Here is a 26,949-nt window from a genome sequence, read left to right on the forward strand (position 1 = left end):
ATCCACATGACTAAACCCTATAAAATAACATTTTACTCAAAACAGCCATCCCAAAATATGTGCCGCCCGGGGCTTGGTCGCCCATTTCTTTTTCAGCCTCTTTTCTCGTTCTCTTTTCTAAAATGAGCGAATGAAATCACCAAAAAAGGTAAGGAAGAAACTAAAAGTATCAAATGTTTCCATCTAATGTTTCTATAATTTATTAAATTTTTCATCCATGTGTCAAATTATTAATTGATTGTAGTTTTTAACTAAATATTTGTGGCAGAAATATTAAAGTGTTTTAAAAATTTGGAACGAATAAAGCTATTTTACAATTAATTTTTTATTTTATTTGTCCACTGTGAGGAAATCTATTTAAAGCTTAATGCATTAGTTATACTTAAAGTTACACCAATATTAGAGCTGTTGAGCAATATTAGAATTGTTATAGAGTTGTCTATTAGAGCAATATTAGAGTTGTTACACCAATATTAGAACACAGCTGTTGTTAAAATAAGATTAGTAGTAGTTAATAATAGCATTATATTAACTGAAACTAATATCTGCTGAAGCTGTTTGGATATAAATAGTTAGACACAAGAGAATATATCTCATGATACATAACGAGGACATGAATTCTTTTTAAAATCGAGGTAGCGAAGTTTCTTAGTTTTTGCATCACTCTAGTCGTAATATATAATAAAAAAGTAGTTCCAGCTGTTATGAGAAACTTTTAAAATTCTTTTCTCTTGATGACTGCACAGGTGCTAGAAATGGTCTTTTATTATACAGTTTTTTGAAACTGAGGCTCAGAAAAATAAAACTTTTTTGGTGCAGATGTAGAAGATATTTATATGCTTATGTTTAATGTTAAAAATATATTGATGAATGTTGGCATTAGAAAGTTAAGCTATTTTCCAGAGGCTAGCTTTCAGAAACTTCTGTTACAGTCTTTTAGAAATATATATTTTACATGTTTTTTAAAATAGTTTCTGATTTTTTTTAATGAAGTTTCAATAAATATTGATTTCAAAATACAATACACTCAAACATCTGAAACACGCATAAACGTCATCCGCAGGATAGTAATGATATCCCGACAGGAATTTCAAAGATTATTTTCCAAATTCCTATGACACATTCTGAAAATTTTGCGACTATCAAAGAGATCTATGATGAATTTCAGATTTTTCTCTTCTGTTTTGCCTTTTTGTTCTATCATTTATATAAAAAGTTAGTGTTATTACTCTTACGCGAAATTTAGTTGTACTGTTAACGCATATTCTATGCATTCATTTTTAGTATTTACCACGTAATCAGCTAACTAATTCTAACTCGTTTTGGAGATGAAATTATTCTCTTATTTATGAATAACTAAACTCAAAAGAGGAGCGTATTATGATTCAAATATAATATCGGTTATGTAAATATTTTTATTTATAATAGAATTTGATGCAAGGCTTAGAAGCAGCTACTTTGAATAAAATATTAAAGAGAAGTTTTTGTCACCATGTAAATGTTTCATATTAATATCCCATGCTTACTTGTAGCATTATTGTATATTTTCAATATTTACAGATGATAACATATTACATGTTACATATTCAACATTTACAGATGAGAATAGCATATTCTTCCATACTGCTTCCCAATTACGCCATAAAGGTAAGAAGAAAGGAAATATCTTATAATTTCATAAATATTGTTTAAAAGAATGAGTGTACCAGAAACGGGCACTGTTTATTTAGCTATTAATGTAATTAAGTGATGGGTCATATATGAAATTAAGCTTCATGTATGAAAGGATGAGTCATATACGAAATTAAGTTTCATATATTAAATGATGAGTCATATGTGAAATTAAGTTTCATATATGAAACCGAAAATTTCTTTATGAAAACTCACATATGTATTCTGAAAATTTTACTTGTGGATACAGTTGCTAAATAAAAATTTTTCGTATATCAAATTTGTTAGAATGTAACTTGAAAGTATTTCACCTAAAGTTAATTTTTAACTGCAATATATTTCTATGAATTTAAAGAGATGGAATTCGATTTTAGATTTTTCAAACAAATATGAAAAATGAATTAGTATTAAAGATAAATATGGGAAAATTAAATTCCTTTAAAAATCTGGTTTTGGTTTGATTACTGCAAAGCATTCGAGGTCTATCTACCTAAAAGGAGGGATGCCCTCGTGGAAGTCTTTCTAAGGGAAATTGGCTCGTATACAGGTTACACATAGGGCAAACCAGGAAAACGCTCATGCAGCCAGCCCGATCGCGGAATTCGATCCTTTGAACGAACTATCAGTTTATTAAACAGGAAAAAGTGTGGTTTTCTAATTTCTTTTGTTCAGTGCATACTATCATTAACAACTACAATGACATGCAGAAAGTATTTCTACACAATATTTCTCTAGAAAAGTGATCGTATTGCTTATTTCCCGAAAAATATTAAGATCTTTCATATTAAATCGGTATTAAGGAAAGTTTGAATTGAGCCATGTGGTACATATTTTGCGTTCGCTAGCCCTTCTTCCATTTATTAAATGTAAAATTATAAAAAATAATATGCTGTCTAGATGCTTGTTATTGAATCGCGAAAATACCAATTGAGAGATCATTAAGATATTCTGTAATTAGGCAGGTAATAGGCTCATTAAAGACACATGTAATCAAGTATTATAAATTTATGTTTAGCTAAGGAATGTCTAAATAACTCTGCAAACAATACTATAGAAACATCCATGAATAATTTCAGTGACAATAAATGCTGCATATTCTTCATATTCATTGGTGAGTGAGCAATTATAAAACGTGAATAATAGAAACGTTACTGAATATAAGAAAAAAAACGTTCATTGGCGTAGATTTTTATTCTATCGAAGGAGATTTTAGCTATTCCAGTCATTTCAGTAGCAGTTGAAGAAGGCGAAAAAACAGTCAAAAACGCTTTTCTTAAAATAATATTCTGTGTCATTTAACGTTGTTTTCCTTACCCTCGGTTTTAATTGGTGTGTCATTCTTTTCCATTGTCCCAACAGAAATATTATTTATTCAAAAACTTCTTTTAGACAACATCCGTTTTATGGAAGCCAACATCGGTTTTAGATAACGGCAACATCCGTTTTAAATTCTTCTTTGATTTCGTTTCTAGAAGAGTTTGAAAGAAATCGGTCTATGAAACCGAAACGAATACTACCTAAAGATTTTAAAATCTGGTTAATCTCTACATATAATAAAAGAAAGAGTCTGTCTGTGTGTGTGTGTGTCTTTCCTTCGCGCTGCGCGTAAGCTAATAGACCCACGGCTACGAAATTTGGTACATAGGTGCATCTAGACAAGAGCCAGTGCACCTCGAAGCGATTTTTTTCAAACTTCGAATTAGAATTTTTTAATTTTATACTTTGTGACGAAATAACGTCATTTTGAGACATAATGGGCTATAGGAAAGCGAGATTTTACTCTACACACTCAATTTTCACATCGTCATTAAACGTAGGCACTTAGCTATTTTACGAACTTAAAAGAAATTTCGTGTTTCAATAAATCAATTAAATACGAATTTATTTAACAAAGGGAGCTTAACACCTTTTCAACGGGATTTTTCTAAAAAAGTTTATTTTTAAAAATGTACAATTTTTTTCTTTGATTTTTGGACACGTTAAACTTTCATCCTTGCGACTGCTTTTACAAAAAGAATTTTGGAAAAATGATAATATTTTGCATTTAAAAAAATTTTTTTTAAATGAAGCTTCCGAGTACATTTCTCACATCTCACATCTTTAAAAATGTGATTTTGGCAACAGTTTTCCTGTCTTATTGTTGTTGATAGATTTTTGATGAAATCGCATCATTTCGAATAGTTTCATTCTTTTAGAAATTTGGGTTTGGCAACAATCTTTCATCGTATTTCTTATGTCACTGTTTTTAAGAAATTGGCATATTTCATTGTCATTGATATATATATATAATACATTTTTATTGATTTTTTTTATAAAGTTGTTCTGCAGATTAAAATTCTGCGCGGAATTTTATGTTTTTGAGTTGTTTTCATGTTATTTTTTGCTTATTTTACTGTTTGGAAGATATTGAAAAGTTTTGAATGATTTTTTTTTCTTCAACGGAAAGTTGGTTATTTTTTTATTAGGATAATTAATAGTTGTATTAAGGGATATAGCTTATTTCATTGTAATTTTTTTCTCTTGAAAATATAAGATAAAATATCATTAATTATACTTTGCTTTTCAGAATTTTTTGTTTTTTGTATTTTTTATGTTATTTATTGCCCATTTCACTGTTTTTAAGATATTGAAAAGTTTTGAGTGATTTTTTTAGGAAACAAAGTTCTTAACCTCCTTTATAACATTTGATTTCTTAAGATTTTGCAAAGGGAAGTTGGTTAATTTCTTTATTAGGATAATTAATATTTGTATTAAGGGATATTGCTTATTTCATTGTAATTTTGTTATACGTAATTATTTTTTTTATGAAGTTGTTCTGCAGAGCAAAATTCTACACAGTTTTTAAATTTAACGTTTGGTGTTTCCTTCAGCCATTTTCCCGGTACATTTAAAATTCAGACGAAGGCTTTTCAGCGAAGCTGCTAGTAGATGAATAAAAATATTTAAAAACGATAAATGATTCTAACTATGTTTTGATTTTGTTTCTATCTCTTTACGTTGTTGGCAATAACATAGCTCACGTGGGGAACCAGATAAATTAGCTTGTAGTCTCAACTCAGATTTGTTTGCAGTTTGCATGAAAATAATTGTTCGGAACGAACAAGAGTGTGGAAGAACTGGTTATTAGTTTTAATTACATTTAATATACTAGGGAAAAAGTTTAGTTCCAAAATTATTTATGAATAATAACAGACAATAGGTGAGAAAAGAAAAGAAATTTGCTATGTTTGATAAACGACGTTTTAGATAGACGAATACTACAACAGATGTTTGAACACTCGGACAAAATGGCAAAGCACACCCACTTAGTAATAAAGTTAACGAATGTAAAATAGAGTGAACCTCCTTCAGACGATTTTGTTCTTTTGAGGAAGATGCCATGTGAAAGAAAATATTCATCGGTGATTATCAGTTTGCATAATAGTTTTATCATATTCAAGGCACTTGATGTTAGTTTAAGAAATATATTAAATCAGAAGTGGAATGTAAGGAATTGACAAGTAGAAAAGAAATCATAGTTAAACATAATGTTAATAATTTGAAAAACTGCATCTGAAACAAATTTTAAAATTCGTGAAATTTATTTTTAAGGCATAAAAATTGCCTTATTTGTAGTCATTATGAGACATTTTATTTCTGGGACTTAACAAATAGGTAATGTCCTGGGATTCAAACATTAGACCTCCATATTGCTGTCCGAAACTGCTTCCCAATTACGCCATAAGGGCCGTCGGTAAGGTGAAAGAAAATGTTTTATAATTTCATAAATATTGTTTAAAATAATCATTGTAACAAAAAGCAGTATAGCTTATTTAACTATTAATGTAATAAAGTCCGTCTAATTTATATTGTCTTTCCGTTATTCATTTATCTTTTTAAAACCTTTTTACTTTTAAAAAGCAAACATCTTTTTATCAATCATCTCATTTACAACCTCATATTTTAAACCTTGTTGGAGAGTTAGAGTTTCAGGGAAGAATCGAAACTATCTTTTTCGACTAGAATTTCTTTCGTTGTCTACTAGTTAGAAGTGCAGGCATTCAATATGTCAGCCAGGCATTTCAATATGTCGTTTTCGCACTCGTACCTTAACGATTGATTGATTGGTATAACTTTTAAAAACAGAAATGCACTTCGTTAGTACCATTTGAATTTTAATTTGTGATACGTTTTGAACTATTGGAAAAGATAACGAAAACATTAGAATAAGAACTTTCGGAATATGTATAATTTAAGGCGCTGTATCATAAGCCAAGTTTATCCTGTAAATTACAGCTCCTTGAGAAGGAGAAAAGTAATAGTTTAAGAATGATTAACTAGAACTTTCCATAAAATTAGTTTTTCAGCTGTAGTGAGAATTGGCAATGTTAAGTCTTCAGTTTAATTAATTAATAAAATATTTTTGTTTTATATTAACGTAATTCATTATAGTAGTCCTTTTAATTCTATACAATGGTCTCGATTCGGTTAAGGCATGGTTGCATTAGAGAAGAATACAGTAATTTTGTACATAGATATATGTTCTCAGAAATAGTGGTCATTTTCAGAAATATTGTAAATATTGGTCATCTGTTAGGAAGCAGGGCCGGATTTACGTATAAACTAACCAAGATTAGGGCCCCCAAAAATTAAAATATAGTATAAATAGTATTAAAATATATTATAATAGACTTATAAAGGGAACCATATTTCAAATATCTTAGGGCCTTATCAAGTCTAAATCTGGCTCTGATAGGAAGTAATTGTGGGAGAAGGTATTAAACCATGTTTACGTGTACAGTAACACTTTAAGATCCCTTTCGTAAATTAATGAGATTAACATTATACAAAATAATTAAAACTACTTATTTGTACTTACATTTAAAGAACATAATTTCTTATGCAGTTCAAAAGAGCATAAGTTTAATAACAAAACCTCATATTGCTACTGTTATATTTTAAAATGAAGTGCCTTATATCACATTTAAATTAAAAGTAAAAATAAAATGTAGCTAAACAAATTGCTTCATAATACACTTTCAGTAATTTGAAAAATTTGAGTGAAACCGAACCTAGCATCAGTATCTATTAACTTATCTTTTGGTGCAAACAACACGGAAGTACATAGAATAAATTTTAAAAAGTTTTAAAATTCTTAAAAAATTTTATTCGATAATTATTTATTAAAAGATTACTGTTTTAACCTCAAAACAAAATAGTATGCATAATTAATATATGTAAAGCATTTAGGTAATCATATAAATATCTATTTCCTGCAATGTGCGAATGTAAAAAATGAAAGCAAACCTATAATTACTATTAACAAATTTAAAATCAGTAAAAAATTGCAGAATATATTTAAATTTTAATACAGCAGATAAGAAATATGCCGTTTAATTATCAGGTCGAATCGCTAAATAAATACTGTATAGCCTAAGGCTGTTAAAATATCCTCAAAGAAAATGTCATTTGATATTTTCTTTTTTATTGATTAATGCGATAATAACATTTTCGATTTTGAATCATGTCTTGAAACTGCCGCAAGCAAGAATATTGTTTGATCTTGTGGTTAAACATCTTTTTCTTTTGGTGTTTTTGCTTTTCAAATGAGAACATCTATACTGCAATTAAGAAAGACGCAGCAATTATTTTTGATTTCTCTTTTAAGTGACATTCCTTTTTATCTGTATAAACGGCATACTTATTCAAAATACATATTATTAAGCTAGTAGTCATATAAAGTAAATAAAGAAATTAATATTTTAAAATTCTTTAATAGAATAATATATTTTTAAGCAAATGTTTCGTCCTAATTAACCGTTGTGATTATACGATAAAATTTCTGATTATTACGCAATCAACAATACCGAATACTCGCTGATTGGAAAAAACGATTATGTTAAATAAAATGAAACTTACATAATGTAAATAGATAAGACTATAAGCAAAATAAGTAGGATGAAGTGATGAAGAGGCTGAAGAGAGGAATCCGGCGTTTCTGCTTACCGACAAAGCTATTGGCTCATTAGAGATATTCGTGAAGAATAGTGTTTTTATATTTTTGGATTTAATGACAAGGAATTCTATAATTAGGTATTGGTTTAGGTTTGAAATTTGAAAACCATCTCATTGATTTTTACTGGTTTACTAATTTATTTTAAATCCCTGTATTTATCATGCTATCTGTTTTCAGTTTAATTTCGTTTTCTGTTAAGTACTACTAAGTGCATTTTATTTTTACTTTAATCTACTCATCTTTATTTCAGATAATGCCATTTGCTGCTTTTAAATCTTGTTTGCATTTGTTTAAGCTACTCATCTGCTCTTATTTTATGCCGAAGCAACTCTGAACGGCATAAGGATTATAACGTAGATTTATTCTCTTAGTCCAATAGTTTCAGACTCGAATTCAATATCAGGCATGGACGTTGGGACGTTGGGACATTGGGATTTCAATATCAGCATGGAAATAATAAAATCTGTCGAGCCTGGTGTTCTCTTAAGAGGCTGTTGACAGGAGAAAAAGCATAAGAACATTTAAATTCTCAACATTTAAAAAGTTTTAAATTGCAGATTTTTGGACGTCTGCAAATGAGTTTCCTGTTTATTTAGACGTAAAAATATTAATTTAATCACCTATATTTATTTCATTGCGATCTTGTACAGTCAGTCTCACAACAGAGCTTCTAAGTAACGTTTTTTGCTATTCTGCATATAGATTATTTAGGTATTCTTGCATACAGATTTGTATTAGTATATGACATGTTAAAATGTTCTGTTTCTTGACCGATGCCCATTTGAAGTATAATGGTTGTATAATTTTATGTATAACTCTTGAACTAGTTATTACCATTTGCAGTTCTATGCTAGCTCAGTATTATGTTATCTTTATTTTTCTGCTGACAAATACAAACATTTTTAGTAATAATTATCAATTACTACTGAAAGGGCTTGTGAAGGTACTTGTTTTTGACTCAAATAAACTGTCCTCCAGTGGCAATAAAACCACAAAATTCCCTCGCTTAATTTAAATGATTTAATTTGTATTAAAGTCAAAACATATTTCGGATACACATGTCAAGTACGCTGCTAAAAAAAAGGGACAATTGTATATCTCCCCTTGATCTTCAATGATCAATGACCAATGATCAATCAATGATCTTCTAGTGGGCAGATTGACAAAATTAAAATTGCGTTTTTCATGTCTCGAAAGCACGACTTAGGATATATATCAGATTTATATATAGCTTTGTTCTAACATAGGTATTTTGACACAAAATCAGACCTTTTCTGAAATAACATACCAATTGTTTTCCATATTTAGATTCTACAACTCAAATTATGCCTAAATATGAAATTTTGTAACATTTGGTGCATCATTTATGGAGAAATTAAAAAATTTATCTTGGTGCAATTTTTTTTCAGTTTACGCTAAGACTAATTCACTTGGCGAATTCCTGCCTTTCTATATTTTGCATGAGCGGGAAAAAGCGCCCACCAACTGCCGAGCGGTTTATGTTATCTTAAGTCGCTGAACACTGGTAGTTCGGTCCGAGGTTCGAATCCCACGAACGGGCTGGCTGCATGGGCGTTTCCGTGGTTTTCCCCATGTGTAACGTGTATACGAGCCAGTTTCCCTTAGAAAGTCCTCCACGAAGGCATCCATCCCCTTAGGTAGATAGCTCTAGTGTGCTTCGCCGTAATCTCAATAAACCAAGCCAAACCATGAGCGGGAAAAAAGTCACATCGTTCCTACTCTTAAATAATTTTGACAAAGTGTCCAAATCACACACAGTTACAAGTGTATGCTTAGAAATACGTCTATTTTAAGATGATGGTAAACATTTTATAGATTATGGTTCAAGCCTTTTTTCGAAAAATTCATAAATATTATTTAAAATTACAAATTTTAAAAATAAATCATAAAAAATAGGTGAATTGTATTTGGAATGAACCTGAATTTCGAAATATGAAAGGAAGAATGAAATAAGTTTAATTAAAAAAACCAGAGATTAGTAAATAATATATATTAATAAATAATAATATATATCCAACTCAATTAACATTGAGAAGCTAAAATTTTGAAAGCTAATTTTTTAAAACATACTCATGCGATTTTTACAAACTTGGTAGCTTGGCGTAATTTGAGTCGTAGAATAGAAATATGGAAAAAATTGACATGTCATTTCAGAAAAAGTCCGATTTTGTGTCAAAATACCTATATTAGAACAATGCTATATATAAATCTAATACAAGTTCTAAGTTGCGCTTTCGATATATGAAAAACGCAAGTTGAATTACGTCAATCGGCCCAGTAGAACGGGAGATATAAAACTGCCCCCTTTTTTTTCGCAGAGTACATATACATTTGAGTTTTGTAAAGAAATAAGGAAATCAATTAAAACGCTTTTAAAACTCGAAACTACTTAATGATATTTTGACCTCGAAATTTAGATTTTTCTGCAAAAATTATAAAAGTAACACTGAACACGTAACCACTTCACTTAAAATTTCTCCTACAAATGGTCAAAATATAACAGGATTAATTTTTTGTTCATACCGAACAAAAGGAAAACGACATTCTAATTTCTGAGGTATTAACGGGAATAATGGCAAAGATCAGATATCAAACAAAAACCTCACTATTAATGAAATTCGAAGGAATCAAATATATTTTTAAAAGATTTGTTTTGGACAAAAGGACTATTAATCCCGAAACAAGATTTTGAATTGTTGCACTTTTCATTTTAGTATGTTACCATTCAGGAAAGCGTAAGATATTATTTTACCGTATTTAATCTGTGTGTTATCAATTAAACTAAACTATTTAAAAGCAATACATGTAGCACTTAATAATATTTTAAAAACTTTTAATTTAATTGATTTAAATAAAAATGCATATAATTCATGATATATCTAATTAAAAGCATTAAGTATTTTTATAGAAATTATGTTACATATTTTTTCACTTCTTAAATACACAGAAGATAAGTAAAACAATTTCACAACCAGTAGAGGAATCCTCCTAGGAGGGAATTTCATAGTTTTGAGGGGGCAGTGCGGTCAATATTTTATTTAACTATTCAGCATTTTAGTTTGTGAATATTATAAAACTACTTTTATTCAATTTTATTATTAGTTTTTTAATATTTAGGAATATAAATTATTATATATTCTTAAATATAAAACTACTTTTATTTAATTTTATTCAAGTTTGGGTATTTATCAACATTTTCTATACTTTTTGTTGTTTAATTTATAAAACACATTAAAAATAATATAAATCTAAATAAATGTATATGAATGTTTTCAAGTTTGGGAAGGGAGGGAGGAATGAACTTTAAGTAGTGAGTAAAGGTGTGCACGGGGCAGAAAGAGTTGAGAACCTCTAATGTATAACGTTCTCATGGTAGTCTAAATGTTTAATCATCGAACATCCTATGAAATGTTTCGCTATTTCACCATTTGCATCTATAATGTCTACTGATAAGCCACATTAAACTTTCAAACAGCTCCTTTCGCACCGCGTTAAAACTTGAGCTTTTAAGATTTTATTATTATTTATAGTATCAGCATGAGACAAAGTATTTAAATGTAATCGTAATTATATATATTTTTATTCTTAAAACTGTTGTAAGTATTTAGCTATATATTAACTGATGTATTACGAGACTGCATTGTTCTTTTTGCATAACATTAAATTAACCGAGATATAAAAATGGTCTTGAAATAATTTAGCTAAAATTGATTCTGCACTATGAGCAATGATTGTCCAGGAGAGGTACAGGTAGAAGTGAGCAGTATATCAGAGTTTCTCCATTGGTCGTATAGTCCGACTGTACTAACTGTGCAATTCCACCCTAATTTCGAAGAGAAACACCGCAGGTAGTGGGCCGAAGGCCTTCTACTCTTGTTCCCCTACCATTGACCTCTCGAGAGAATTTTCACCTCGCCGTGTGTTTTAAGGGCCTACTTGCTTGCTGCACAGACACTATAAACTTACAGACATCCATGCCTTCCTCGGGACTCGAACTCTGGCCCATCATTACGGCAGTCAGCATCACTCTATCGGTATCTCATCACTCTATCTCATCAATCTATCACTAATCACTCTATCAGTAGGGAGGGGGCTATCGTCCAAGAGAATGTGAATCGATATCTCTCACGGTTTTATTGCAACATAAAACTTTGTTGCACTCACGAATCTAAATTCATATTCAAAGAAGTATGGCGGAAGCTCATGCATGTGATCAGCATTAATTTCCGAATTCGCAAGAAAACTCGTTAGAAATCTCTCCTTCTTTAAGCAGTCTAATTTCAGGTTCTTTGTTATTTCCAGCTATCAATTTGTTTGCTGAACACAGAGAAATGTAAACACTTTGCAAGTGGGGAACGCTTATGAAACAAGATGTGCATAACAAGGAACTGGCGAATCGCTTAGAATTTCAGGAGAGGGAATTTCATTATTTAGTGGCAAGAGTTAAACATCGCAGTTTTCGGGACTAGTTTTCAATAATTCATGGACAAGTGATCTCGACGGAGTTCGAGGAAGAGATTTCTGTTGCCAGATTCTGTTTCAAAACAACTTTCTTTAAATGACTTTGAATTCTTCGAAGATTTCGGAAGAAATTAGAAGACATTATGGAAAAGCGTTCTTTGTTAAAGAAAGGAAATAATGCAAATCTAGTTTAATGCCGGATGATTTTCATAATGGAAGTGAATTAGGAAGAATTTTAAATAATGCTGATTGTCAAGAAATGCTAATTTGAAAAATACGACGAAGGAACGAAACCTAAGCGGATTTAACAGCATTAAACATAGATACCTCTTAAATATTTCAAGCTGTGAAGGCACTGAAAGCTGAGATTGCATACTGAGACTCAAGCAATTACTCACAGAATAATTTAAAAGCACTAATGTGCTTCTGGTTTATACGCATCATTTAATCACTTAGAAGTAAAATAACAAAGATTTTTAAACTTTTCTGCTTGGAAAAGTAATTAAAGTATTTTAGGAAAAATAGCATAAAGCAATGGGAAAACTGGTGTCCAACAGTTAAAAAAATTATTAATATTGATCGAAGTTCCAAATTTGTACATATTTCCCTACTTCTAATCGTCTTAAGACATCCTTTATATAAAGCGTATCTGGAATTAGTAGCACAAGAATCTTAAAATAACCGATATTTATATTAGCATATATTCCTAAATATTTTCTAATACTGCTTCTTTACGAGTGTTCAGAAATTGATCGCCTACGGCATAACATCATGTCTAAACGCATTTTGCATAATGCAAGTTATTAACCTTCCGAGAGTTACGGGTTTAGACTTGAAATGTTTTTCAAAATGTCATGAGTAAGTGGTATTTTCTTGATTATAAATAACAAACGACTCTCCCACTTTATACCTCGATTCCTTTTTTTCCAATATATATCCAAACCGAAATTGGATACATTAAAAACTAGCAGAAATTTTAGGCATTTAAGAAAAAGGCAACTTCCGATTAAAACTGATTGCAGATACTGAATTCATAGTGTTGTTGTTGTTTTTGCGTGCACTTAAGCTAATGTTAATAGACCAAGTCTATAAGTCCCAGTGCTTTGAAGCCTTTAACAGCAAATTCTGGATATTTACTGAAGTGGTTTGTGGCTTCTCCGCATGTCATATGAATTCCTCTGCCAGTTTCCTTTACAAAGACCTCACGAAGATATAGCTTCCCTGTATGCTTTGCCGGTTTAATAAATAACTAGAAAGACTAGCTTAAGCTGCAGCCAAAATAGCAAAGAATGTAGGAGGAAAATGACCGAGCCGAATTATATTTACAACAAAAAAAGAATCAAGTCTCCGTAGACCTTAACACAAGCCTTCCGGCGGTTAACGTATGCGCATTTTTAGAAAAAATCATCTTTATCCAAGAGTTTCCCTTTTTATCAAAAAATAAGCATTTAAAGTTAATTCATCATCTAAATTAATGATCATTGATTAAATAATAATCTTGCTACTGCAGCGATAGCATGAAGAATATTTTATGCATAATTAAGGACCCTGAATGCACAAGTTGAAAAAGATGCAAAGCTTATTTGACATTCCAATTTCTCAAGATGCTACATAAAACTGCGCTTCAATTCGCGAACTTTCCTTTGAATGCAACATGATGCAGATAAAACTTCGAAAAACTTACGCAGTGTTAAGCAGGTTGAAAAGTATTTATACATCACAGTGAGAATTGATTAGGTGTTTAATTTGATGTAAACAATAAAAATGAAATTCACGAAAGTCAGAAACAAGCAACTAAATATATTTTTAGGTTTTCGAAATTTTAATAAAATTGCTAGAAGTCTATTTTAATTTCCCGGTTCCTCGATTAATTGTATTCATATAGCTCTGTTCAAACCACTCACCCCACGACATATCGCAGAATCGTGTCCTCCTAATATACCGAATTGTTATTAATATTATTTGAATTGCATCACTGCTATATTACATATGTTTACAAAATTACTGTGATAAGAAAAACAAGAAATTAAAAGAAAAGCATCTATGTGTCACTTAAAGCGTTTGACATAATTTCGTTTAGTTACATAAACAATCAATTAAACTAGTGTATTCTTGCTATACTTTCTGTAGGGTGGTGAATACATTATTACTGTACCTAGACTAGAAATTCAATTTTGCGAGATCGTGCAGGTTAGCACAAATATAGCATTTTTAACACAAGCTCTAAAGAATAGATCTCAAAGCAATTCGGATGATCTTGAAGGCGAAGTGTGAAACAGAATGTACCGAGTATGTTGCGGATGAGCCAAAGACAGAAAAATGCTATGGTGGGAACATAACTTTGATGATTCTCTAAAACTAGAAACTTTATAAATTTGATGCATATGAAATTAATGGGCAGTTGAGAAGTAAGGAATTCTGCTCATCTGAAAGCGAGTTATTCATTTGAATAAAGATTTATGTTATTTTTTATACTTTTGAACAATGATTTATTTAAGTTATTCAAGAATTTTGTTATATTCTCGTAGTTCAAAACAACGAAAACATTCATCACATTATAGAATTTCATTTTAGTTCATGATTTAACAAATTTTGAAGTTTCTAGTGAAAATATGTAATTTGCATCATTATTAATAAGCATAAGGCATCTTCAGAAGTTTTAAAGATAGTGACCAAAAAAAAAAAAAAAAAAAGATTTATTTGCAAACTCCATATACGAATGCTATACGTTAATCTTATTTATCTTATTTGAATATTTGAGACCAATATTTTCTTACTACGTATTTCAATTTCTCGCACAACACTCCTCTTCTCTCACAAAAAACTCAGAAGTAACTCTGTCTTTCTAAACAGATCTTCTATACCTAAACTCTACTTCGGCTGCATTCCGAAGCGCGCACGCGAAGACAGATTTCATAGAATCTTCGAGATCATTCGCCATCACAGTGTGCGTACATACACAAGCAGTTTACGCTACCTAATCGTATTCTCGAAGTGTTCAAAATTTTCGCGTCAGAATCATTCGAATCGTCGTAACAGTAGATAATCCAACATATGGAACAGGTTTATTACTAAAACGCTTCAAACTAAATAAGTACAGTTTCGAATTCTTCTGAAGAAAATAATGGCGAAAATTCCGAATAAAGACAATCTCAGTAGGTCTGTGCCGAATAAAAACAATCTCAGTAGACATGAATGAAAATTTAAAGTTTGACTGTTATACATATTTATTGATCCCAGACCATTTGCAATGGTGATGAATAAAAGCCTCCTGCTTTAAGCAAAGGAAACGTGAATGTTTGGGGTTTAAATGTTGTACATATTCATATTCTACAGATTAGTTATAATTACAATTCATAAAACAACCTTCCATTGGGCAAAATAATGATAAATTAATCACGAATATAATCTAATTTTTTATATTGCATAAGGTAGTTGTCAATAATTTTGAACTCAAATTTATAATTTAAATTCTATGCATATTTATAAATCACACTGTGATGAATAAAGATGTTCACCTTTTAATACAATAAACGATAGCGTTAATTTAAGTTTAAATACATAAACAAAGAAACTACATATCAATTATAATTGCTTTTTTAAGTAGTATGTTAACAACCTATGAAAATGAGATTTCTTATGTTGAATAAACAACGTTTCAATATATAATGAATTTAGATTTAAAGCTTAAATATTACGCAAATTTATAAATCATAGATTGATTGTAGTTATTAGATGCTTTTTTATTATTAAAATTTAATGACAAACGACTCTCACATTTTGTACAAATAACAACACTAAGCTTTGGTTTCTCTTATTGAGACAGAGAGCTGAATGTTTATTTATCATTATGTTACAGCAAAAAGTGCGAATTATACTACGAAAAAAATCGCAACAAATATCTAAGCTAGAAATTATTTATCTTCAGCATTTGAGATTATTCTTTGCTTAACTGATTTCAACGTTATCATAAAGTCGTTCAAAGAGATATAAAAATCTAAGAACAAAATGCAAAGATTTCGTAACCTTTTAATACTAATATCTTTTTTATACAGGATCCTGTTATGTCATACTATGACGCATTTATTTAAAGAATATATGACTTATTTTGATAAATAAAATTTTATTATTCATCAGATTATTAAGATTATGAAACAGATTACTAGGCAAACAAATTCTTATAGTCCTGTTCGCCTATTTAACTCAGTAGTTTTAAAAATGTGGCACTAAAAGATAGCAATCAAGCTATTAAATTTATATCTATAGTGTATAAATTAGTAAGTGTAAGAACTATATTTAGAAAAACCTGTGTGATGAATTTAATAATTTCTGAGTTTAAGAATTGTGAATAAGATACATAGAATGAAAGCCATTTGTTTTTCATCGAAACGTCTTTTAAACCCTATAAAATTAGGAAAAAGACAAGGCACACGAAGGTTATCTGCCTAAAGTGATGAACTCCCCCCCCCGCCTCTCTCTGTCTCTCTCTAGAGCTGAGAACTCTGGAGCGATTTCTAGTGGAAGGTGGATCGTACCCACTTTACACATGGAGGAAAACACAAAAACTCCCGCTCAGTTCGTTAGCTAATGTTTAACCCCAGGTCAAACCAGACCAATATTCAGTGATTTTACCACTTAACCACTAACAGCAATAAACTTATAGTATGAGGGAAGTTAAAACTGCTCTGAGTATTTCAGATAAATTGAAACTGTTTCTACAGTTTTCATATAAACTGAAATTACATTTTAATAGAGGTAACTCCTGGGTACCAATATTACCTAATTACTTAATGAACTTCTTTGAAGCTACACAGAGTAAGTTGTAAAACGCAAGACTGCAAAGTCGTGATGAAGTTTATTGCTTTCGACATACTATGGCATATTAGTGTATTGTTTGACTTGGTATGTCTTTAGCATCTGAGATTTAAACGCAGTTCCTTTTTACAGCGATTTTCACAGTAACTTATCCAAACCGTTAGGACTCTAATATTCTTGAAGTCGAAGTATAGTTAGCTGATTTAGTGGCTAGAAACTGTTTAACCAGATACTGTTTAAACAAGTTTATAATTTAGTAACTGTTATTTAAAGGAAAACAGATTATTGTTGTTTTCTTAATCGACGGCTACTAAATGCCTATTAAATCTTTGAGTCTAAACCGCTTCTTGGAAGAATAAAGTAAGAAACTTGTATTTTTAATTTTTTTGTAAATTATACATCCCCGAGTTCGAACCCTGGACTGGGCAAGATCGACTCAGCCTTTCATACATTGATTTCCATCCCTTGCGTCGATAAAATGAGTACAAAAGGACTCTTGGGGACTAAACACTGGGGGTCCTGCGACAAGCTAACTACTTTTCAGGGCATATGCGTACGCACCCCGGGGCCCACGGTCAAGAAAGCAGATTTCGGGGCACAGCAGGCCTTGGCTCATTAGGGCTGTTTGAGCCACTGAGTTTAGTTTTTAGTTGTAGTTTAAATTATCGATATTATTTTGATCAAAATTAAGGCTATTATGAATACAGTACATTTTTGCGAAATAATATGAGTATTAACTTTTATATAGCTCATTTCGATTCGTTATAAAGAAGATACCAAGTTCGTGTAATGTATTTTAGAAGGTTAAGAATAACCATTCTAAGTTATTAATTTACTTAAATAAACATGAAAAGGGAAGTCATAGACATAGAGCTGTGATTTATTTTAAGTATCAGAGCTTGTTAAACATTTTTATGTACTTTTCTGAATGAAAATAAACACGAAGAAATTCAAGTATAAAAAATATCATTTTGGAAAGAAATCTGAATCATTCAAAAGCACATTTTGTAACGGAAATGAAAAGGAAAAAGTAATTACTAAATTAAAATGATGTTAAAAAAGTAAGAAATAAATTTTAGTGTCCATAATATTTTTTTACAATACAAGATATTTCTGTTTCCAAAAATAGTTAGGGATTATCGAAATTTCGAATATTTTTTGCGTCGTGAAAAAAAATCTTCTTTTGCTATCTAGTCTTTGAATTTAATTTCTTCCTTTCGCGTTTTTGTCAAGTTAAATTATTCTTTTTTTAAGCTTCATTTTATTTTTAAAAATAACGGAGAAAAAAATTGAAGAGCGCAGATATTAGAGACAGTAGGAAATAATGTATTAAGAATCATAACAATTTTTTATCGAGGCTGTAGTCTCGAATGATTTGTTCAGTTTGAAAAAAAATTGCCACATTAAAGTTTTTGTTTTATTGGCGAATCAAGATTTTCTTCTGATGGAAGGTTGTATTCTTTTGCATTAAAATGTTCATAAGTGCTCTCTTCACGTCATTCAGTAGGATCTGATGTCTTTTCAGAGATACACTCATTGCGGTGATCATGAAAATTCGCATAGTTTGGAATGATATGTTGGGGTCTTATTAAGTGCGTCTAAGTTATGTTCGACAACATTGGTAACGTAACCGACCACTTGTTTGCGTATCGGATGGCTCTAATAAGTAGTTTCGTAACAACTGTGCATCGCAGTTCAGATCTGGAATAAATAAACTCCTACAGAATGTTTAGTGTTATATAATACTTCGAATTCAACGAATTTCGATCATTACACAAGCTTGTATCGGAGAACATTTGGAGAAGGAAGAAAGAACTTTCCGGCTCTTTAATTATTGCTGGGTCGTTCTCGTTTGCATAATATAAACATACAGTTTTGCTACATAAAAAGCAGCTCGATTATAATTCTGCATCCCAATTAACTATATATTGTTGCGAGGTCGTGGAGAGCTCTTCAAGTAAATAATACTCCAGATGAACCAGAAAGAAATTGACAATTTAATAATTTATTTCAATTAGCAGTACTACACAGGAAAAAACATAAGGAAAATGCAAAACAAATGATGCAAATTCTTCTTAACACACAAGAAATATTGTAGATTATTGATAATCCCACAGCATAAACTCTTCAACGCAATTCAGTTAACTCTCTTTGAACCACGGTCACTGAAATTTTATTCGATTCAATTATCGCCTTATCTTTGTCATCATCGACTTCAGAAGGTCGGCCGAAACGTTGGTAAAAATATCTCCAGATGAAAGTTTTAAACCAATTCTCACACAATGCATTCTGTTAGGCAATTAACGCTTATGATACTTCACATATCTCTTTGTGCAGCCGCTTTCTATCCCTTATGAAAATAAAAAAAGTAAACTATGTCGAAAATTGTTATGTTTGCATCCCATGTTAAAACTGACCATAAATTAACAGTAAACAAAAATACGTAGAATTTGTTTCTATAGCAACCTAAAAATGTCAGCTGCCAAATCTCAACAGGAAAATAAATATATAAACTTGACAGAAGAATAACAAAACGAACATAACGCTAACTATTTGTGCAAACCGAAATTACTTTCTTTCCAATCCATTATAAAATTTAGGCAGATTCATATTTTTACGGTAAAGAAACCGGGAACAGTTTCTAATGGGACTAATGTCATTACAGGGAAATTTTAAAGTAAACTTCTCAATGTATACACTACAAATAAAAATTAAAGTATGTCTTTGACAATAAAATGTATTTTCTGGAATATTCAGAGTTGTTGTTAAGAATAAACGGACAGCATACCGTTGAAGGAACTGATTAAGTGCTCTTTGGGGAATAGGATCAATTAAACGGACCAATTAGAGCAAGGACAATGAGTTCCACAAATGAGACTGCTAATGATGGCTATTATCTGGGACAGCTCAATTATTTATAGCGGCTAAAGTAGGAGATATTTTTTTTAATTTTTGTAGTCTTTGTTGACTGCTAACGTAAAACATATATTTCTAACGGTTTCATACCTAAACTTATGACTATACGTATCATTCAGTGTATTACTGCATACATCATTGTAGTTCTTATATTGTATGACATATTGTTATATATAACATTCAGTCATTAGGAACATTTGCTATAAGATTATACAGTTCCCCATAGTTATTAATATTACATAATATTTCCTCTTTTCCTAAAACAGTTATAATCGTAAGCATAAACACATGATCCTGACTCATCAACTTTTCAAATATGTCGGAATATTATCTTCCATATTGTACAGATCATGACTTGTAAAGATCGTGACTTGTAAAGATCGTGACTTGTAAAGATCAGGCCTTGTAAAGATCCTGACTTGTAAAGATCGTGACTTAAAGAGAACGTGAAATATAAATAATAGGATAAGAACTTGCATTTTATGGTGTGGCAACAAGAAAGGATTCGGAAGATTTTTATATTTTTTGTTTTAGAGAGTTTAATGTTTTTTAGTATTTTAATAGTTGTAAGAGTTTTAACTGTAGTAGTTAAGAGTTTAAAATTTTGATAGTTAAGAGCTGCAGTATTTATTTTTTTGAGTTCTGTTTTTAAAACTCAAATAAAAGTATTTTGTTCATTCTGAAAATTTAGTTTTGTTCTTCCTACAAGGTTCAATATCCATTATATTGAAATAAGGAAAGGAGTTTTACTGGCGCAGTCGACAGGATCGGGGTTTCCCCGCATATAATTAATATAATTAATTAATTAACCAAAATAACTCAGGTGGGAGCTCAATTTACCTTGTAAACGTAAAATAATTAATTAAGATTATGAAAAGTTAATTATTGTTTCCGTCATGGAATCTTAGTTTATTTACTTGTCAAAGTAATGAATATGCCAGTGTTCAAATGTAATTTCGTTTGACTCGCCAGAGTAGGTGAACAAACAACACATTAAGTATTGATTCCACTGATTGATTTTCGTGCCGAATAAAATTAAATTCATTGTGAATTATATTTAAATAGAGAAAGAAAAAAAATTGCTTTTTATAAAACTAAGAGTCTATTGACTGAATAAAATCAGAAATCAGTACTTGGCGTCAGCCAGCTGCTACAGTGTTACACATAGAAGCGATTTTTTTTTTGTTTCCCCAACGAAAGAGAAAACCTCAATCAGGGAGTTCATATTTTAACTAATGTTAATGATAAATTGAAGGACGCATTAACAAGAAATTAGTTTTTTTTATTAAATTTGCAAAGAATAAGGTTTATTTAAAATCGAGACATGGCTTTTATGGTACGTGGGAAAAAGAGGATTTGCTAGTTTTAGCAGATGAATTAGAAATTCAAGTAGATCCAAGTATGAAAATCGTGGCGTTAAAAAATGAAATAATTCAAAGTAATACATATGATGAAGCATTTGCTAAAGAAGTGTTTTTAACGATTGTTGAAGATAGGAAAAGAAAAGAAGAGGAACAGCGAAGGAAAGAAGAATTAGAAGCACAGCAGAAAAGAGAGCAAATGGAGTTTGAATTGAGGAAACTCGAAATTGAATCTCGTGTTCGACTAACACAAACTCCACCAACAAATGAAAATGGACATCATAATTTTGATTTAATTAAGCTTATCCCCAAATTCAATTTAAGACACGATGATATTGTGATTTATTTATCCTTATTTGAAAGACAAGCTAAAAGGACAAAGATTGATCCTAAAGATTGGGTTTCATGTTTATTGACTTTAATGCCATCTGAAATCATTCAATTAATTGGTAGGGAATCTGAAGAAAATTTTGAAGATTATGAGTACATTAAGGCCATTTTATTGAAGACATTTAAATTAAATCCTGAAAGCTTTAGAAAAAAATTGTAATGCACCAAAAGAGCGCTGAAAAATTATGGAGAGATTTTTGCTACGAAATTACAAGTTATTTTGAAGAATGGATCAATGGTCTTGAAATCACAAATTTTGCCGCGTTTAAAGACTTGATTATTACTGACCAAATTAAGAAAAAAGTACCCTATGAAGTAAGAGACCATCTTCTTGACGACTGGGCGAAGTTCGTTTCTCCAACGAAATTAGCTGATAAACTTGACGAATATGACAGTGTTCGTAATATCTCAAAATGGACTGGTGGTAATCCATCAACAGACAGAACTAATAAAAAATGGCAACCTCGTTCTCCCCTTCCAGAAAGAGCTTTCAGAAATAAATCGCTGTCTGCTGAAAACACGCCAAGAGTGTACCCATCCCGTAAGAGTGACGAACCACAAAAGCCTAGTTTCAAACTAACTTGCTATAATTGTGGAAAAGAAGGTCATACATCTAAGTTATATACCAAAATTCGGATACCAAGAAGTGTTTCTTTAACAGCACAAAACAACTTAATACAAACACAAGCACAGAAAAAGAAAAAACACTTGCAGAAAAAGAAAAACCAGAAGTGCTAACTGACAAGATCTCTATTCCTGTCTCAAAATCAGTGGACGTGTCTAGAAACATAGATGAATTAAAACTTGTCAAAGTTAAATGTGGAGATATTATTCTAAATGGAATCGTAGACACGGGAGCACAAATTTCAGTAGTCCGTGAGAAATTGGTTGACAACATACCTTGCGAAGGAGAAAGTAAAATAGAGATATCTTCTGCTTTTGGTGAAAACGAAATTACTCCATTAAAGGTTTTCCAGATGAAAATTGACGATGATTTTCACGGTAGAGTGTCCATTACGTGTGCTGTTTCAAAAAAGCTAGTTATCGACTTGCTATTGAGTTCTTCAGCTTATGAAACGCTCTGTGGAAATATTGAACTGTGGAGCAGTGATCGTCATTGGGGTGCATCCCCCTTAGAGTACAAAGAGACAGATCATGAAGAAGAGAAGACTATTTTGCAGGTGAATAACAGTGATGAAGAACCAGTAAGCAGTTCAAATGAGAATGATAATCCTGAGAGTAAGGAAGATGATGATGAAACTATCAATGTCGTTAACGACGAGGGAGTCAAGTCCGACATGAGTAATGATTTTCCTTACAAATTACCAATGCTCCCTCACAGAAAATCTGTGCTTGAAATACAGCTTAAAAAAATCTTACTTGATGAGTCTCACGTTAAAGAAAAAGATTCTGAGTTAGAGCGTATAAGAAGATTATCTCAGAGTATTCAAGGAGAGAGTTCAGCGATACGGAAGTTATCTTTGATGATGGAAGAAGAAAGTAAACCAGAAATTAAATTACTTGAAGTTTCGATAGAGTAACCTCTTATTCCAGAGGTGAAAGAACGTGATCCAAAAGAAATAGCTTTTGTACGAAATCTTCCGGTCTCCATGAAAGAAAAAAGGATGTATTTAAGTGGAGCCATATTTGCTGGAAAAGAGTCATGGATAACAAATGGGAATGGCAAATTTGACAGTGTTAAAGAAAAGGCACGGAATGCTTTACCAAATATGAATTATGGAATAAAACTTTGAAACTGATTGAAGGACGTTTCGGAGCTGGTGTTGTTTCGTACTTTCTCTTATTGCGATTCCTTCTTCTTATGAATACTATAATATTTTTGCTAAATTTTGTTTTTATTATCTTACCACATTTTGCAATCGCGGGAAATCTTAAAGATGAGAATTCTACCTCACAATTCCTGATACAAGATATAATAAACAGGGCTAAAACGGGACAAGAGATTTTAGATGTTGTTGAAAGTGAAGGAAATAGAACAGATGAGGAAATTATTGCTTATTGTCATCAAATGTACTTTAAAGATATAAAATCAGTCAGTCACGAAATCTTTCTAGATCATCTTCAAAACGTACTGCAAGGAACGGGATTTTTGGAGCCCACTCTGTTATTTCTTGGATCTTACGTATCACGGAATCTTCGTATCTATTACACCACTTACCATGTGCCTCTGGCATTTGTCTGCGTATTTGTCGCATCCATTCTGATTCCCTTTTTCCTAATGATCCAGTACTCTTCATTTGGTATGAAAGAAGCATTTATGGAAAGAAATGATATCTTTCCATTCTATGCAAATGAAATAATCTGCACTTGAAATCACTGTTTACTTCATACGAAAACTGCTTCGCTTCAACATAGCAGCCTAGTTTTAGCCTTGAAGAGCAACTTAGCTGAAGATCGACAAAAGAAAGAAATCGAGAAATGGTCTATTTCTACAAAGATAAAACTATACGCAATTCTATTTGTCATCAATTGCTTGATATTACTTTGGCTATTTCTTTGTTTCTATCTGATATACCTAGTTACATTTTACCAAATGAAGGAAGAAAAAGAAGGTCGGTTGGAAAAAAGTGGCATCCGAACTCTGGTTATTCAATACCTGTCAGCAGTTAATATAGTAATTGTCAATAGTATATCACCTGCCATTTTTGCTTTTCAAGTTTCTTTTGAAAATTATCATGGTCAGAAGCAAGTCAACCTTTTACTTCTCAGGAATGTGTTTCTCTCTCTGCCATCAATTATAGTCATGGTAGGCACTTTCCATCAACAAATTACTTGCCAAACAAGAGATATTTGTGGTTCTGGAACAAGTAAAAACTGCCGCTCTCCTAGATGCTGGGAAACTCATGTCGGCCAGCAACTTTACAAGCAAACCCTATCTGATTTATTTATTCGCCTCGGTTTACTTCTCTGCGTTGATATACCAAGACACCTTTTAGTGAAAAAATTTGACACATGGATTTTCGGTGCCAAAGTGCAGATTGTGTCTGATCACAATCCCCTCACCTACTTGACCCAAAGCGCCCCTCATGGTGCTAAACTGTCTCGTTGGGCCTTAGCGTTACAACGGTATAACATGACTGTAACATACTGCAAAGGAAGTTCACATGGGAATGCTGATGCTTTGTCAAGGTTAGCAGTTAACTCTTTCTCTGTCAATGAACTCTGAGCAGCATTGTCTCTACGGTGACGAATGTGCTTCTTGTGAGGGGACTTGTAAAGTTCATGACTTGTAAAGATCATGACTTGTAAAGATCATGACTTGTAAAGATCGTGACTTGTAAAGATCATGACTTGTAAAAATCATGACTTGTAAAGATCGTGACTTGTAAAGATCATGACTTGTAAAGATCGTGACTTAAAGAGAATTGGGTTTGTTCGATGCCATAATATGTTTTAATGATGGTGTACAAAGCCGGAGTAAAGTAATGGAATTATTAGGAATGCAACCAGGGTTTTATATGGTAAAGAGTCTGAGAAAAATAGATTGTCTTAGAATTCGTGAGGCCCAGCTCGCTTACCAAAAGCTTTCTAAAATGGCCAGAAAGAAAAATAAATTTATAAAACAAAAACAGTTTGATGTAGAAATGTCAATTCAAGATGATTATGGTGCAGGAAAATATTAAAATGATATTTTTTATAAATTATTAGTTTTTAAATGTTTTTTTTCGTTTTTCTCAAAATGTGTTTTTCTTAACTTTCGGTACATTTTTCTTGAAAACTATTCGACCTGGAAGGTGCCAATTTTCCATAGTTGTTTATCATTACTATTTCTTTGAAACTATGCAGGATATAAAATTTACGAGCATTAGTATTGGATATATTAATAATTTAATACTAATTTTTTTGTGATTTTTCAAAGCATTTTACTAATTTATTTTTAATATTTTTTCTTATTAAGTAAAATGTAAAATACTGCTTATTATTCTTAAATGATATATTTTTAACTACCATGCTCGATTTGAGGAAGATTGGGGCAGTACTTTTTAAGAAAAGTGTATCGAACTAGCACATTGTCCGATGAGATTCGTCAAAGGTAAGTGAAATTAAACAACTGGTTTTTAAAAATATTAGGCATTTAATATATATTTTATGTGTTTTCTATAATCTGTAATCTATGCATTTTAAATGAAAAAAAGAATTATGTGTATAAGTTTATTTTGAGAAAAGTTATACCTTAATAACTTTCGTCTCGAAATAGTTGCATTTTGCCAGTCGACATGTCACATGTCCCCTTAAGCAATAATCGAGAAACTCATTTGAACTTCATGAATGTCTCAAAACCGCTAACGTTTGTTAAGTTTTGCTACAGTGCTAAGAAATTTTATATGAGCTCAGTGACGGTTGTGTTTATAATTTTTAAATATATTTTAATCGATTTCCCGAGCAATCGCTATTTTCAGAGGCTATAAAAGGGAGACAGCTGTCCTACTTTTGTAGCATTTGCTGTAGAAGAAAGTGCAAACATTGGAGCCAAAAAGTGAAAAACATTCCTTGTAATCAAAAAAGGTGCTTTTCTGAAAAATCTCTGGGAAATCTTTTTATCCATTAGGTCAAAACAAAATACCCGCACTAATGTTAAAGAAGTTGGTTGACGTTGTAGAGACATTAGGTTAATTAGAAGCAGGAGAGATGAAAAACGAGCAAAGCCGTCACCGGAAATTGTTCTCTCTCCGTGAGGGAGAGGGAAATCGTCCGCCCTCACGGACCTGTGGAATACGCGCCCGGAGTGCGGACCACTACACTACGAAAGCATGCTAAGAAAGCGGGATAAATACCTTATATACTCCCCCTTTTAAAGAGCGACTGGCGTTTTTAGGGAACCCAATCTTCAATTCTTGGGTGTAGAGAATCATCGTCCACCACCTTTTAGTTCGGGCGCCACTGTAGACACATTAGGTTACACATTGGAAGCAGGAGTGATGAAAAATTAGCAACGCCCTCGCCGGGAATGGAACCACGGACTTCAGGAATACGCGCCCAGCACGCAGACCACTACACCACGAAGGCACGCTAAGAAAGCGGAAAAAATACCTTTCCATATCTAATCTTTAGCAAGACTGTAAATTTGTTTTAGGGAATTCTATTAGATTTTCACTAGTTTTAATGGAAAAAGACATAATTTTACAGAGATTTGTATATAAATCAAATCATTAAAGTCAAAGAATATTTTGCACATTTTTAAAATGTGATACTACCAGGCTTAGTGATATTTTGACAAGTCCTAATTTGGATTCCTATCCTTCAAAACCGATAATTGGAAGACATGAAAATTTTGGATATAAAAGTAAAACTTGTAGG

The 26,949-nt window shown here is 31.4% G+C and overlaps 2 protein-coding genes and 1 long non-coding RNA gene across 4 annotated transcripts in view; 2 read left to right on the forward strand and 1 right to left on the reverse strand.

The window, feature by feature from the left end:
* LOC118181699 (neprilysin-1-like) overlaps positions 1–26,949 on the reverse strand; it is a 482,702-nt gene that overhangs the window by 426,436 nt on the left and 29,317 nt on the right. The window lies entirely within an intron of this gene.
* The window catches only part of LOC146996158 (uncharacterized), a 118,804-nt gene that overhangs the window by 10,944 nt on the left and 80,911 nt on the right, over positions 1–26,949 (forward strand). The gene's annotated exons all lie outside the window — the stretch shown is intronic.
* Positions 1–26,949, forward strand: part of LOC146996159 (transmembrane channel-like protein 7) — a 34,538-nt gene that overhangs the window by 6,250 nt on the left and 1,339 nt on the right. The window contains exons 2-5 of the mRNA XM_085821330.1: positions 1,561–1,647; positions 22,699–23,167; positions 23,335–23,938; positions 23,987–24,586. Coding sequence (XP_085677456.1) covers positions 1,561–1,647; positions 22,699–23,167; positions 23,335–23,938; positions 23,987–24,586 — 1,760 coding nt within the window. The remainder of the gene's footprint in view (positions 1–1,560; positions 1,648–22,698; positions 23,168–23,334; positions 23,939–23,986; positions 24,587–26,949) is intronic.

This window comes from Stegodyphus dumicola, chromosome 7, assembly GCF_044657685.1.
Source record: "Stegodyphus dumicola isolate Sdum_Otavi_A_Nest chromosome 7, ASM4465768v1".
Taxonomy (NCBI): domain Eukaryota; kingdom Metazoa; phylum Arthropoda; class Arachnida; order Araneae; family Eresidae; genus Stegodyphus; species Stegodyphus dumicola.